Source organism: Carcharhinus amblyrhynchos, chromosome 8 (genome assembly GCF_965287045.1).
Source record: "Carcharhinus amblyrhynchos chromosome 8, sCarAmb.v2.hapA, whole genome shotgun sequence".
NCBI lineage: Eukaryota > Metazoa > Chordata > Chondrichthyes > Carcharhiniformes > Carcharhinidae > Carcharhinus > Carcharhinus amblyrhynchos.
Window position 1 is genome coordinate 62,172,204 of NC_137331.1, and position 16,187 is coordinate 62,188,390.

At 40.1% G+C, this 16,187-nt stretch overlaps 1 protein-coding gene across 8 annotated transcripts in view; it reads left to right on the forward strand.

The window, feature by feature from the left end:
* Positions 1 to 16,187, forward strand: part of unm_hu7910 (un-named hu7910) — a 209,986-nt gene that overhangs the window by 99,316 nt on the left and 94,483 nt on the right. For all 8 annotated transcript variants that reach the window (XM_080194173.1, XM_080194174.1, XM_080194175.1 and 5 more), the window contains 10 exons: positions 784 to 831; positions 923 to 964; positions 1,047 to 1,097; positions 1,428 to 1,481; positions 4,784 to 4,828; positions 8,148 to 8,195; positions 8,420 to 8,461; positions 9,116 to 9,160; positions 9,295 to 9,336; positions 10,090 to 10,134. In XM_080194173.1, the coding sequence (XP_080050299.1) occupies positions 784 to 831; positions 923 to 964; positions 1,047 to 1,097; positions 1,428 to 1,481; positions 4,784 to 4,828; positions 8,148 to 8,195; positions 8,420 to 8,461; positions 9,116 to 9,160; positions 9,295 to 9,336; positions 10,090 to 10,134 (462 nt within the window). The remainder of the gene's footprint in view (positions 1 to 783; positions 832 to 922; positions 965 to 1,046; positions 1,098 to 1,427; positions 1,482 to 4,783; positions 4,829 to 8,147; positions 8,196 to 8,419; positions 8,462 to 9,115; positions 9,161 to 9,294; positions 9,337 to 10,089; positions 10,135 to 16,187) is intronic.

Sequence of the window (16,187 nt, forward strand, 5' to 3'; positions counted from 1 at the left end):
GTGGGGTCAATCACAGTGACATTCTATCTCCATACTCTTTCTCTGCTGCCAGACTACTAGGGTGGTATTGTCTTCAATAAGCCATCATTTCTTTTGGTTAAATATTGGGAAGATTGTTATTGTCGGGATATATCCGTATAGCCATCATTCATTCCATTTTCCTCTGAGGCTGATCTGGACTGTTTAAAAACTTGATATCAAATTTGGCCCAAGCCAAGCTTTTAACTCCATATCCTCTTTCCCAAAAGCACCACCTAAGTCCATCTGTAATATCACCTCCTTTGCCCCTATCTTGGTTTACTTGCCACTAAGACCATCATTTGCTCCTTTGACAACTTGAGAATTGACTATTTCACTGTTCTTCTAGCTGGCCTTCAATTCACTTTCTGTAAACTTCTGACGGTGGGCTATCCTTCCCCAAAACACCAGGGTTGTTAGATCATTTGGAACTTTCAATACTGAGATTGATACTTTGTGGGGTTAGGAAACTAGGGATTTGGCGCCAACGTTTTTCCTGTTGCCATCATTGGTGGTTGTACCTTTAGTCATCTGGGCTGTTGTTTTCAAAATCTCTGCCATCCAGTTTTCTCCTTTAAAAACCCACCTTTTTTTAACCAAACATTTGATTAACCCATCATAATGGCTACTTATGCTGCTTGACATCCATTTTTTTAATGACAGCATTAAGAGCATCATATAAAGTCTTGTTGAGTGAAGTTGATGACTATAGGCAACATTCAGGCTATTGTACCCAAGTAATTGATTAGTATCTATTACTTTCAGAGGATTCTGGACCAGAAGTTGCAGATGTATCTGAAGACAAAATCCCAGGTAGTTATCATGTGTCCACTATCTCCAATGTAACCATTAAAAATGTGAAGAAAAGTTTCTAAAGTTAGGGAAATACTTAACTTCCTTCCAGAATCAGAAACTAGAGAGGAAGAGCTTGACGACGTTGTTTCAGGTTGGTGTCTACCATTTATAATGTTAACTCTAACCATTGACTACACGTCCAGCCTATTAACAGAAAGCTATTTGTGTTGTAGATGAAGTTGAGCTTGAGCCTGAAGAGGTCATTTCTGAACGAGATGATCCAGGTATGTACTGTGACTGGTGTTGTACCTGAGGCCACTTAGCATGGAATACATCAATTTGTTTTTTTTTATTTCTGTAAACTGTAAATATAAGAAACATTTAACTGACATTTGAGAGGAAAGTTGACATTCTTGTTAAGAGTCCTCTGCCAATTTGAAGAAAATTGGTTCCTAATCTGTTTTCAGAATAGATTTAACTGAATATGGGTGAAATTACTAAGGGATTTTGCAGTGAACTTCTTTCATTATCATTTAATGACACCAGTACATAAATGGTTTTATATATTTAGGTGATGCTGCTTTGACCTTCATTACATTAGATTTTTTTTTCAGGATTGTATGAATCTAATTTGGAAGAGGATTTCTCTGATCAAGTGGACTTTGAAGGTGGAAAGTTTGTGCTTATTTATTTGTTGCAAAGTTTTTTTTTGTGTTCAGTAGTTGACAGTTATTATTTACTTCTGATGTGAAGGAACCTGGGCTGTTTGTATCGGTATGCCAAGTGAAAGTTTTATTTTGCTAATGGGGCATGTTGAAAATATGTGCCATTCGTATCACTGACTTTTTTCTCAAAATATTGAAATGGACAAATAGATCCAAAATTCTTAAGGAAATGGTATCCCTGACATTTCAAAGTGCAATTTCAGTTTTAATCTTTTTAAAATGGATAGTTACTTGTTTTATATGTGAATGTCTTAAAAAGAAAGTCAATGCAAGAGTGGCAGCAGTCTTATTAGGTGCTGCTGAAGCAGTGACAACGATTCGAACAATAAGGAAGGTGGCAGTGTAACTGGACTAATAATGCAGAGGACCAGGCTAATGCTGTGGGTACATGGGTTCAGACCCCATCATGGCAGGTGGTAGAATTTAAGTTTAATTAATAAATCTGGAATTAAAAGGCTAGTCTTGCCATAGGGATCATGATTGTTATAAAAACCCATCTGGTTTTCCAATATCCTTTACAGAAGCAATTCTATTATCTTTACCTGGTTGGACCTACATGTGACTCCGTACCCACAATAATGTGGTGACTCTTCTGGCCTGAAATTGCCTGGCAAGTCACTCTGTTGAATCCAACCAAACAAAGTCTAATAAAAGGAATGTAATTGGATGAACCATCCAGTGTTGATTGAAGCACTGAAAAAGACAACCGCACACCCATCCTTGTTGACCCTGCAAAGCCCTTTTTACTAACCATTGTGTTACTGCGCTGTAACGAAGGGTCATCCAGATTTGAAATATTGGTTCTATTCTCTCTCCACAGATGCTGTTAGACCTGCTGAAATTTTTCAGCATTTTCTGTTTACGTTCCTCTTTACTAACATCTTGGAGGCTCGTGCTAAAGTTAGCAGAACTGTACCACAGGCTAGTCAGAAAACCGCCTGACACTATCTGTAATGTATGACTCCATCAATATGACTATGTTCCGGTTACAACTATTACCATCCCTAAGGTGGTGGTACAGTGATGTACAGTCAGGAGGAAGTAACCTTGGGAGTCCTCAGCATGATCTTTGGACCCCATGATATTTCATGGCATCAGGGCAAACAGGTTACCACCTGCCGTTTCCCACCCCATCCCAGCCTCCCAGCTGATGAATCACTGCCCCTCCATGTTGAATATTACTTGGAATAAACAGAGTATCAAGGGCTGAATGTACTCTGAGTGGAGATCTGTCCATTTCCAAGAGTGGCACGATAGTATCACTGTTGACTGAGCTGGCCAAGTCCAAAAGGGCATAACTGCCAGATTGAGTCTGTGGCAGGTGGTGAGGGAACCAATGAGAAAAAAACTTACTTGAGCTGATCTTCACAAATCTACCTGCCGCAGATGGATCTCTCCATTATAGTATTCATGGGCGGCATGGTAGCACAGTGGTTAGCACTGCTGCTTCATAGGACTTGGGTTCGATTCCCGGCTTGGGTCACTGTCTGTGTGGAGTTCGCACATTCCCCTCTTGTCTGCGTGGGTTTCCTCCAGGTGCTCCGGTTTCCTTCCACAGTCCAAAGATGTGTGGGTTAGGTTGATTGACCATGCTAAGATTGCCCCTTAGTCCTGAGATGCATAGGTTAGAGTGATTAGTGGGTAAATATGTAGGCATATGGGGTAGGGCCTGGGTGGGATTGTGATCGGTGCAGACTCGATGGGCCAAATGGCCTCTTTCTGCACTGTAGGGATTTAGTGATTCTATTGGTAGGTGATGTCCACCTGCACATTGAACGTACCTTCCACCATGTTGTGTGGCACTATAGCTGGACTAAATGGGATAGATTTCAAACAAATCTAGCAGCTTAAAACTAGGCATCCATGAGGAGCTATGGGCATCAGTAGCAGCAGACTAGTATACAACCATGATCTGTATAGCATAGTATATCTTCAACTCTGCCGTTACCATTAAATTGGAAAATCAACCTTGCTCAATGAAGAGTGCAGGAGGGCATGTTAGGAGCAAGAATAAACATGTCAGAATGAGGTGTGAACCTAGTGAAGCTACAATACAGGATTGTTGCACAATGGCAGCAGTTTACAAGATGCTGTGAGGTTGTTGGGCCTGACTCAATCAATCCTGCCTCTGCTTGCCTGGAGCAAAAATATTTTGTTATTGTGAGTTGGTGGGGGAGGGTTGTTTTCTGCCTCAATGATGAAAATCCAGTCCACTGTGTTGCTTGTTAATCTAATTAGCTAAGGCGGTAGATAGCTGTTTGTCCTATTCACACAGTTTCCCAATAAGACACTGTGCCATTTGGACGCTCAAATTTATGGTAGATTCCAGTACAAACTCTCAATGTCTGAGTGGAAGGGTAATAAGACCATAAGACATAGGAGCAGAATTATACCAGTTGGCCCATCGAGTCTGCTCCGCCATTCAGTCATGGCTGATATTTTTCTCATTCCCATTTTCCTGCCTTTCCCCCTTAACCCCTGATCCCCTTATTAATCATAAACCTATCTATCTCTGTCAAAGACACTCAATGACCTGGCCTCCACAGCCTTCTGTGGCAAAGAGTTCCAGAGATTCACCACTCCCTGACTGAAGAAATTCCTCCTCATCTCTGTTTTAAAGAATTGTCTCTTTAGCCTGAGTTTGTGTCTTCTAGTTCTAGGTTTTCCTACTAGTGGAAACATCCTGTCCATTCCACTCTATCCAGGCCTCGCAGTATCCTGTAAGTTTCAATAAGATTGCCCCCTCAACTTTTTAAACTCCAACAAGTACAGACCCAGAGTCCTCAACCGTTCCTCATACGACAAGTTCTTCATTCCAGGGACCATTCTTGTGAACCTCCTTTGACCCTTTCCAAGGCCAGCACTTCCTTCCTTAGATATGGGGTCCAATACTGCTCGCAATACTCCAAATGGGGTCTGACCAGAGCCTTTTCTAGCCTCAGAAGTCCATTCCTGGTCTTGTATTCTAGCCCTCTCAACATGAATATGAAGATTGCATTTGCTTTTCTAATTGCTGACTGAACCTGCATGTTAACCTTAAGAAAATCTTAAACAATGACTGCCAAGTCCCTTTGTGTATAAATAACTTTGTAATAAATGGCTGGTGCTTCTCATTTGCAAGTAGGAGTGAAATTTGACCTATACTCTAAATTGAACAAACCTACGTATACATTCTTAGGGATTGACTAGCTCTGGATTATCAGCTATATTTATGCCACCTGTTAAATACTTTATTTTATTTGCAGATGAAGAACCAGAGGAGCTGCCAATGAGTGATGAGTTCATTGAAGGTATATCTTGACTTGTAGCTCAAATTGTAGGACCATTTTCCACTATTGTCCTATTAGCTAATGATTATTATGTTGACGTGATGATGTTACATAGTAGAGATCTTTTATGATGTTAATAGTAAATTGGACTATACGCGTCTTACAATTAGTGGGCAGCACAGTGGTTAGCACAGTGGTTAGCACTGCTACGTCACAGCACCAAGGACCCCTTTTCAATTCCAGCCTTGGGTGACTGTATGGAGTTTGCACATCCTCTTTGTGTCTGTATGAGTTTCCTCCAGGTACTACAGTTTCCTTCCACAGTCCAAAGCTGTGCAGGTTAAATGAATTGGCCATCATCAATGCACAGGGTTATGGGGATATGGTGGGGGGTGGAGCCCAGACAGAGCGCTCTTTCGGATGGTCAGTACAGAATCAGTGGGTTGAGTGGCCTCCTCCCACACTATAGGGGTTCTGTGGACTCTATGTGATACACAATGTATTACAGCAGATTTTGCATGGTATTGTGCATGGAGAAAAATGATTAAATCTCTTCCCTTTAATTTTGTTTCCTTTCCAGTCAAATTACTTTATTGTTTGCCTACCGTCTGACTTTTGCTCTTTCTTTCTGTTATGTACTCTCTCCTTTACATTCCCTGACCACTGTATCATTGATAACAATTTTGCTTATTGTTTCTAACTCATATTTCTATAAATCTCACCACCTTTTCTTATCTCCAATGTCTGTGTAGCTTTCAAACATGTTCCTTATTGATTTGGCCAATGAAATGGAAATTGGCAGTGGTACACTAACTGTGCATGTACTAATTGAGAGGTCCAAAATCAGACTGCAGTTGGTCCTAATTTCTGGGAGCTCGATAACAATTTTTTTGAGTTGACAATGTCCATTGCAATTTTCAAGCAGCTCAGACATTTTATATAATTTAATATCTGAGTCACTTAACTTGCCAGCAGGGGGCCTAAGATAAATCCTGAATGGATCTATAAAAACTGTTGTAATGAAGATCAATTTTTACCCTCAATATCCTAGTTCTTGCCGTCATTTTTAAAACTAAAGGTGCACAAAATTAAGAGATGACATTTATTTGGCTGGAAGAGAAAGTGGGCAGAGACTGTGGCAAAGTCCATTGAGAAAAAAGTGAGATTCAAACTGAGCAATCCTAGGTGCAATTGCTTAAGCTTAAGGTTGAGGTTGAAAATTAAGGGGGACGAAGCAGAAGGTACTGGGGGTGAGGGTTGGACTTGTAAGACATTGTGTTGTATAGAAGCATTGCAACTGGATTGTAATTTGGGACTATGAGTTTTACAGTGCTGTGTCTAACAGCACTTGTGTGGGGGATCTTTGTTTTGGGAATAAAAGAAGTATGGGCTTGAAGCATTGTGGTGAGAGTGGGAGATAAAGGAGCACTTGACGAATCTGAGTAAGGAAGTTGGCACCTGGGCGAGTAACTACTTTATGGAATAAAATGGGACTGTGCTTTGGAAGATCAGAACTGGTAGCATGTGGAAGGGAAGGAAATGGGGCTGGAAGCATTAAAGATGTTGGGCTGGAAGGAATTTTAAATACAGAAGGACTTGGAGTATTGGTTCCGAACCAGGACTTAGTTGGATCATGAATGGAGCATAGTTGCCACATAAAGTCGGTTACTGCATTCATAACTCAAGTTTGAAGAAAAAGAACAACTGAAGAGACTGAAATTCTTAGATGAGAACAGACCAAATTTGCTGTAAGATGGGCAGCACGGTGGCACAGTGGTTAACACTGCTGCCTTGCCGTGCCAGAGACCCGGGTTCAATTCCTGCCTCGGGTCACTGTGTGGAGTTTGCACCTTCCCCCATTATCTGTGTGGGTTTCTTCTGAGTGCTCCAGTTTCTTCCCATAGTCTAAAGATGTGCGGGTTAGGTTGATTGGCCAAGCTAAATTGAAGCTAGTGTTAGGGTGTTAGCATAGTAAATATGTGGAATTACAGAATAGGTCATGGGTGGGATTGTGGTCGGTTCAGACTCGATGGGCTGAATGGCCTCCTTCTGCACTGTAAGAATTCTATGATTCCATTCTATGAGAATTGAGAAAATGGAACATGCATCTCTGAAGAAGGGCAAGGTTTGGCAGTATTAAATTTTGTTTGAGCAACCTATTTTTTCCCCCCTGCTAATTAGTCTGCTTAAGCACACTGTTGTTAGGCAATGTGTTCTTGAATGTTTGAATGTCTTCAGTTCACTTTTCAGCAGTTTGTTTTGATGCTGATATCAAGAACTGTGTAATTCAGTCATCCTGAAATTATTTTTCAATGTTTAGGCTTAAAAATTAATCCATATTGTTTGTCTGTCTTGTCTCTTCTTGCTATCTCCCCTTTCTTCTCTCTCTCTCTCTCTCTCTCTCTTTCTCTCTTGTTTCTGGCTCGAATTCCCCCAAATTAGAGTTGTCTCGTCTCATCCAGAAATAGTTTCTTGGCTAGGGAGAGGGGCAGATTGGGAATGACTTCAGGCATCAGGTTGGGTTGAATTGCAATTAATTTGGACAGGTCAGGACACTCTGACCAGATTGTCACAGCTTTTATCAAAAGTAGTGGGTTGGGCTGAAATGACGGGTGGGTGTTCTGTGATTTATATCAGTTATAGGCAGTTGAGAGGAATTGAGGGATTTTTCCTAAAAACCAAAAGTTCAATATAATTTGAAGTTGTACCAGGCTGTTATTTTTCAACTAGGAGTAAGTTTGAAGATGGAATTTAGTGGGTTGCTTTCCACTACTTGCTAATTCAGGACTTTTTAAAAAAAAACATAAATGTATATGGTTTGAGCATCCTGATGTCAGGTTTCTTGTTGCTTGTTACCAAATGAATCAATCTGCATTAGATTTGTTTAATTAGCTTTTTTATTGATGATTCAAAAAAGTGCCCCTATTTTAGTCAATTGTTGACTTTTGTCCAACTGACATCTAATGCCTTAAGATGCAATACTTTTGAAAGCATTGGTAGGCAGAGTTCTGAATATAGAAATAGATTAGCAACTGGTTATTTTAAGCTTGGTGTCAAATTTTGTTTGATAATGCTCATGTGAAGTGCCCTTGGAACTTTTATTATATTTGAGGCCCTAACTGATATGAGTTGTTGATGGGCAGGAACGTGATGATTAGTTCAGCTTCTTGTGTATAAATATGTTTAATTTGTTGTAACTTGAAAATTTACAAATGTTCACCTGCCAAAGTATTTATACCTAGAACTATTCCCCAGTGAGAGACTTGTAAAGATTGAAGAAAGATGGAGAACATTTGAGGGGAAAATATTTTGAAAAAACATTTTCTTAATTCACTTTCAGCAGAAATTAATGACCCAGAGCCTGAAGATACAGTGGAATCATTTTATGGTAAGTGCCTTGGTACTCTGTTTGTGCTAATAAGCTAATCGCCACCTTGTGGTTCCACGAAAGATTTCAAGTTTAAGAATAAAATATTTTGTTACTGCAAAGGCCTACTGGGCTCAAAGCCCTTTGCTTTTTCAGCTATCATGTGTAAAGGAGAAGAAAAACATTGACTGAAAATACCAGTATAAAGCTGCATTTTAACTGTTTTTTAAATTATTTTCTACTAGCTGAAGAAACGGATTATGTTCCTGAGGCTGAAGACATACAAGGTTTGCTTACTTCCTTAAACAGGCAGCTCATGGTTTACTATGAGAAATCGTGCTGCTACTGCTCAGATTGCCAACTAGATCAGATTCCACGGTCGGGGCTATCTGTCCTGGAATCCAGCACTCTCAGCAGCTTTCTCTTTTACCAGTCATCAGTTTCAAGTCTCCAGTTGTGCCAACTCTGCAGTAGGGGATGCAGCAGAAACAGAATCTGTTTCATACAACATTCCACCCAAGGAAACTAATAAACGTTAACTTTGATTTAGAAATACGTTGCATGCAACCTACCCTGACAAAGTATTGACCATGAAACAGGCTGTTTCTTTTGTCTCTCCCCCATGAACAAAATTGATTCAGTGGAATGAGGGGAAAGAAAAATAAAAATTTTGTGATGGAGTTTTAGTTTAATTAACTGTTAAGAATTTTGTTAGTAACTAAAATATATAAATTCTATTCTTGTGAATCTGTGAGATAATGTTTGGTATTTTTACCTGTGCTTAGTTTTCTCCCTGTTAATAGTCTTAGTTACATTACATTAATTCATCGTCCTCAAGTGATTCCATCCCTGGTAGACTGTTGGATAACTGACCTGTCATAAAGTAATATTCTTAATGTATGGTATATTGTCTTTGACTCAGTTGTGTTGTTTTTTTTCAGATGCAACTCCTGTTCTTCAAAATACGGATGAAGATAGCGAATCAGGTTTGCATTGAGATTACCTTTCATAACTGACTTATATATTTTCCTTTTTTATTACAACAAAATCTAACATGATCTGCTGAAACTGTAAGGGGTGAGCATTACTAACAAAATGTCAATTTTATTACTTACAACAGCCTATGGATCTCAGAACTTGGATGTGGAATCTGAAATCCAAGGTTTGTCTGACTGTCTGACTTGGCTGTCCTCAGTCCTGTCCTATGCTCTCATAGTTTTGCAGTTTTTTTGTCTGTCTGGGAGCTGTGTGCTTTACATTGTTTCGTAAAACTTTTTAAAAGGTGTTTTGCTGAACCTGTATTCGAGTACAATTCCATTTATGCTATTTATGCTGTTCATGCTTCAGTTTCTGTCTCAGCTAAACAGAGGTTAGGCTGGTTAATTAGTTAGTTCATTCAAACTAATCTTGATCCTGTTCTCATCTGATATCTTACATGCACACTTTCCAGTGGGAATCACTGGGTTGTAATTCTCCCTACAGTCTGCCTCCCCCAAGCCCAAAACCCATCAAAGCCACTGCACTTGGTCCAGTTACAAGCTAGAGCTAAAATCTGCTAACTCGCCACATGTTGCAATGTGTGAATACCAAACAGTACCAGCGAAATGATACTGAAAAAAAAATTAGGCTATCTAATGCTGTAACTGTGACAAACTACACCATGGCATATTTCTAGAATTGTTAAATTAATTGAAGTAATCAAAACATAAATGCCTTTATGTATAGTTTGTGTAATATGTATATTGGTTTTGGGTGATTACTTCAGTTTCTTATAATTCTGAAATAGCTTGTTCTGATCTGTGTTGCAGCTGTTAGCATTAAGAGATACAGCATGTCCCTTAGCTTTTACACAGTCCTTCAGCTTTGCACTTCTTCTTGCAGGCATTAGAACATTTTTATTCTTCCTGTTTTATAGATGCTGTACCTCTTCCCGAGGCAGTAGGAGAGCCTAACGAGGAAGGTTGGTATCATTGTAGGTTTAATTTTGTGCCTATGTATAAAGATATTATGATTTTTGTTGTATAAACCAACATAAGCAAAATCATGGACAGGAAAATACCCACTGTATCCCACTTGTCCCATGTAGTTGGTGTGCATTATGCATCATGATGCATACACTTGTGAAGGAGGCATAAAGCCAAATCTATTATTTTTGATGTATTAATGGAAACAATACCTATAATGGTAAAGGTAGTATTTCACTAAATTAATATTCACCTAAACTAAAACAATGCTTGCAGTTAAACAGATGAATATCTCTGAAAGTTCTTTGATTTTTGGCCAAGCCTACATTGTTTCTGATTGGCCTATTCTCTAAATTTGACAGACTCTGATGTTGTGATGAGAAATATCCTTGACTGAGCTCTTTTCCTAGTTTGTACTCAACTCAGCAAATCTTGGTAAAACAGAGGAGACTGTAATAAGTTGTAACTCCTTACACTAAAACAGTTATGTAACCTCCATAATTGGAAATGCTGTCTTTTGAATAACTTAAGTTTCTTTTTTGGACTCAGTGACTCCTTATCCACCACATGCTTTGATTATTAGTTCCGGGGACAACTGGTATCTTTAAAAAGAAATGAAATACTTTCTGAAATCTAACCTAATGTTACGCCCAATAGTCTTAACCCTTAACCCCTCAGTCTGCATTAACCTGTCAGAATGTCCTGAGACCAATCTGTTAATTGTTTTGAAAACCTTAACTTCGGCGGTGCAGCAGGTAATGTGATTGATACCAGTTGACTCCAATAGGACATTAGGTAGCAGTATAGGCAGACAAATTACAGATGAAATTTAATAATAAGTGAGAGATTTTGCATTTTAGGAGAAGGGTTAAGGTGAGGCAATATAAATTTAATGGCACAGTGCTAATGAGTGTGCAGGAGCAGAGGAACCAGGGAATTCCTGTGCATAGAAATTTGAAGGTGGCGGGGCATATTGGGAAAATAGTTAGAAAACCACATGGGATCTTGAGCTCTGTAAATTGAGTGAACACAGAGAAGTTATGCTGAATGTTTATAAAGTTCAGGTTAGGCTACGTTGGAGTGTTGCATCCAGTTAAGAAGGATGTCAGTTCTTGGGGGTTGAGGGAGAGGAGGGTGGGGGGGGGATGCACAGTGGAGATTTACCACAATGGTTATGGAGTGATGGATTCTGACTTAAAGATTAAATTGGAGTAGCTGCGGTTTGTTCTTCTGGAGAAAATTAAATTGAGGGGATATCTAGTAGAGGTGTATAAGATTATAACAACTTTGGTTAAGGTGCACAAGGAAAGTTGTTACCATTGGCTGATAGTACAAGACCTAGAGGATACAGATTTAAGGTTCTGGTTGAGATGCAAGAGAAAAGTGAGGAAGAATTTTTTACACTGAATATTAATGATCTGGAAGTTGATGCTTCAAGGAGTTGATTTGATCACTGTCACATATTGGGGATACAGGGAAAAGTACGTTTCTTGCACACTATATAGACAAAGCCAACAGTTCATAGAGTTCTTAAGGAGAGGGTGCAGAATGTGGTGTTACAGTCACTGCTAGGGTGTAGAGAAAGATCAAGTTTATAAGAGTTGGAGTACATTTTTGAAAGCATAGAATTAGAGGGTATGCTGTGGACAGCTCGCACAAAGTGGCCACGCCATCGCGCCACCTTGAATCAGTAGTGATGGTGGAAGGAGAGACAATAGGAACATAGAAACCAGCAGAAGGCCATTCGGCTCTTGAGCTTGCTCTGCCATTAATATGATTATGACTGATCTTCTATCTTAATGCTATATTTTAATGCCCAGTCTTTCTCCATACCCCTTGACGATTCTAATGTTTAGAAATCTATCTGTTTCCTCCTTCAATATATTCAGTGACTTGGCCTCCACAACCTCCTGTGGTAGAGATTTCTACAGGTTCACTACCCTCTGAGTGAAGACATTGTGGCTTACAGCTAGACAGTGTATGCCTTGGGACCTACAATGTCGGTCCGGGTGAGTAGCAGGTTTAAAAACCTTGCTGACTGCTTCTCATTGGGTGAGCTTCCACTCAATCAGGAAGCCCGTATTCCATGAAGCCCAAGGGGAGATCATTCGATGATTCCTTGTGGCCTTCACAAAGTGTCCCTGTACAGCAGTCACTGAAGGTGGGCTTGTGGGTGCATTGAATAGTTGGGAAGGCGGGTGATGATTCATCTTGCTATCTATCTCTTTGGCCATTCTGAGAGCCTGGGATTTCTTTGTCTTATCTTTCCACTTCATTTGGCTATGCCAGAGCATTCTCCTCATTAAAGATAGCCCATTGTTCCAATGAGTTTTGCCTGCCGGCACGTGATTCCAATTTACCTGAGCCAGTTCTGTGCTGGCCCCTTTGAAATTGAAATTGAGTGATAAAATGGGTGGCGCGAGCTTGTAGGGCTGAAGGGCCTGTTTCCTGTGCTGTGTTGTTCTTTGTTCTTTGACTCTCCCTAATTCATTACTTTTACTCTAGATGAATCCATGTGCTATTGATAGGTAACTTAAACCTTATGATGCTTTTAAATATTCCTCTGTTGATGCTTGGTTCACGTGACCCATCTTATTTGACAGAACAAGTCAAGCATTTTTCCTCACTGGACCAGAAATATTCTACTCTAGATAATATTTCCCTCCCTCAATTAAAGTTTCCTCATTATAATTACGGTGTAGCTTTTACATCTATTTCTCTATAAGTCTCCCATTGGTGTCCCACACAATACGACCACTAGTGTAATGGCACTTCTATTGTTTCTTACCAATACTAGATGCTTTTTATGATTTCAGTCAGCTACCTATAAAGTTGGATGACTTCATTTTTTCCCAAAAACCACCGCTGTAGTTCTTACTAACTGTCATTTGAAAATTAAAAGTATATAAAATCAATTGGATTATTCTCACCAATAAAACCTATAGAACAGAGGCCAGACATCATGAGCTTCCTGAAGACATTCTGGATTCCCTAATAACACTGAAATGTGTATGATCATCAGTCACATTTTGTTTTATATTTCCCAGCAGCTTCTGCCAATACTAATGTCAGACTCAGGGTTGTACAATTACCAAGGTTTGATTTCTCAAATAATTGGGTCATATGATAATGGGTCATACTATCAGTTGGACCCAAGTGCTTAACTGAGTATGATCTCATAGGTCACATCTTGCTTTTTCCTTGTTACTCCAGAGTGCTAAAAGAATCATGTTCTGCAGTCATCTGCATTAAGTGCATTACCCTCGATTGAAACTGTTGTTCCTATTGAGACAGTTTTAATTGCATGCCTGTTTTGCAGTATTTCAGAAACTAATATTAATGTAAATTATTTATTTAGCTCATCAGCTCAATGTAGGAAAATTGCCCAGGTATGTCCTGTACACACAAAGCAGAATAAATCTAACCTGGCCAATTACTGCCCAATCAGTCCACTCTCGATCATCAGTAAAGTGATGAAAGGGGTCATCAACAGTGCTATCAGGCAGCAGCTGCTGAGCAATAACCTGCCCAGTGCCCACTTTGGGTTTCGCAAGGGTCACTCAGCTCCTGACCTCATTAGAGCCTTGGTTCAAACATGGACAAAAGAGTTGAATTCCAGAGGTGAGGTGAGAGTGACAGCCTTTGAATGAGTGTGGCATCAAGGAGCCTTAGTGAAACTGGAATCAATGGGTATTAGAGGGCAAACGCTCTGCTAATTGGAGTCATACCTAGTACACAGAAAGATGGTTGTGGAGGGTTAGTCATCTCAGCTTCAGGACATCTCTGCAGGAGTCCCTCAGGGCAGTGTCCTAGGCCCGACAATCTTCAGCTGCTTCATCAATGACATTTCCTCCGTCATAAAGTCAGAAGTGGGGATGTTCACCGACCGTTCACGACTCCTCAGATACTGAAGCAGTACATATTCAAATGCAACAAGGTCTGGATAATATCCAGGCTTGGGCTGACAAGTGGCAAGTAACATTTGCGCTACACAAATTCAGGCAATGACCATCACCAATAAGAGACACTCTAACCATCACCTCTTGCATTTGGTGATGTCACCATCACTGAATCCCCGACTGTCAACATCCTTGTGCTTATTATTGGCCGGAAACTCAATTGGACTCACCGCATAAACACAGTAGCTACAAAAGCGGGTCAGAGGCTAGGAATACTGCGGTGAGTAACTCGCCTTCCGACTCCCCAAAGCCTATCCATCTACAGGGCACAATCAGGAGTGTGATGGAATACTCCCCATTTGCCTGGATGGGTGCAGCTCCAACAACACTGAATAAGTTTGATGCCATCCAAGACAAAGCAGCCCACTTGATTGGCATCACATCTACAAACTTCCAACCCCTGCACCACCGACGCTCAGAGCAGCAGTGTGTACTATTTACAAGATGCACTGCAGCAATTCACCAAAGATTCCTTCAAACCCATGTCCACTTCCATCTAGAAAAGGGGTCTCCAAACTATGGTCCACGGGTCACATCCGGATCAAAGTTTGGAGACAGCTGATCTAGAAGGACAAGAGTAGCAGATAAATGGGAAGACTACCACCTGCAAGTTCCCCTCCAAACCACTCACCATCCTGACTTGGAAATATATTGCCATTCCTTCGTAGTCGCTGGGTCAAAATCTTGGAATTCCCTCCCTAACAGCATTGTGGATCAACCCACAGAACATGGATGACAGCAATTCAAAAAGGCAGTTCACCACCATCTTCTCAAGGGCAGCAAGGGATGGGCAATAAATGCCCATGTCCCACGAATAAATTAAAAGAAAGCTATATCTACATCAAACTTAATCTACTCTGAGGCCAAAAATGATGTTTATTTGCATTCTGTAACTGAAGAAGCCTGGCCATATCACCACAATTGGTCTGTTATCCTTTATCTATTACCTTTATGGTATCTCAATGGGTTTAATTAACCTCTGCTGTTACTTGTCCCCACTGTCCTGACAATTAAACCTTTCATGCTAATAACGTTAAAATTAATTGCCCCACATTATCCCCATTTAGACTTTGCTTCACTTGAATCATTCTACCCTTGAGGTATATAAGGTTTCTTTGTTCATCAGTGGACTTTTAAGAGCATTCCTCAGTGTTGGTTTTCTCTAGCCAACAGCAAATTGAAAATTTCCCAGTGTCAACTTTAGCACCATGCAGCCAACAACCCTTGACAGACCCAGTGTGCTTTTTTTTTCCAACAGCAAAACATTTTTTAGCTGCACTGAATGCAGTCTTTTCAAACTCTTGCTGTACTCTTCTGTCATTCTACAAGATAACAGTTTTTAACCGAGGGGCTCTTCAAACATCTGTAAATGTCAATGAGCTGAAGTGATATTTGTAGCTGTTTGATCAAATTTGTTTGTATCAGTAATTGATTTGTTTTGTGATATCTAATTTATTGTAGTGTGGGTGGAGATTGCTATCATACCTCATGATTTTGAACTTTTTTTTCTGTGGGGCAAATAATTTTTTTTCTGTTCTGGCAAATATTGGCAAGTTCCCAGGGAATCCCAAAAGACGTAACTAGTCAAACAAAAGTATTATTTCAGTAATGTGTTATTATTTGGTGTCTATTTGTATGTTTATTATATTTACTTTCAGCAGAAAATATGTACAGAAATCTGGCACCAAAAACTTTTCCAAGTGATGGGAGGGGTCATTAATAGCACTATCAAATGGTACTTGATTAGCAATAACCTGCTCACTAATGATCAGTTTGAGTTCTCCCAGGGTCACTTAGCTCCTGACCTTGTAGTGTTCAGACATGGATGAAAGAACTGAACTCTGTAGGTGAGAGTGATTGTCTTTCACCTCGAGGTGGCATTTGACAGAGTGTGGCATGATGAACCTCTAACAAAACTGGAATCAATGGGCAGATTGGAGTCATACCTGGCACAAAGGAAAATGATTGTAATGGTCCAAGTCAATCATGTAGTTCCAGGACATCACTGCAGAAGTTCCTCAGCGTGTTATCCTAGGTCCAAACATCTTCAGCTGTTTCATCCATGACCTTCCTTTCATCATAAGGTCATA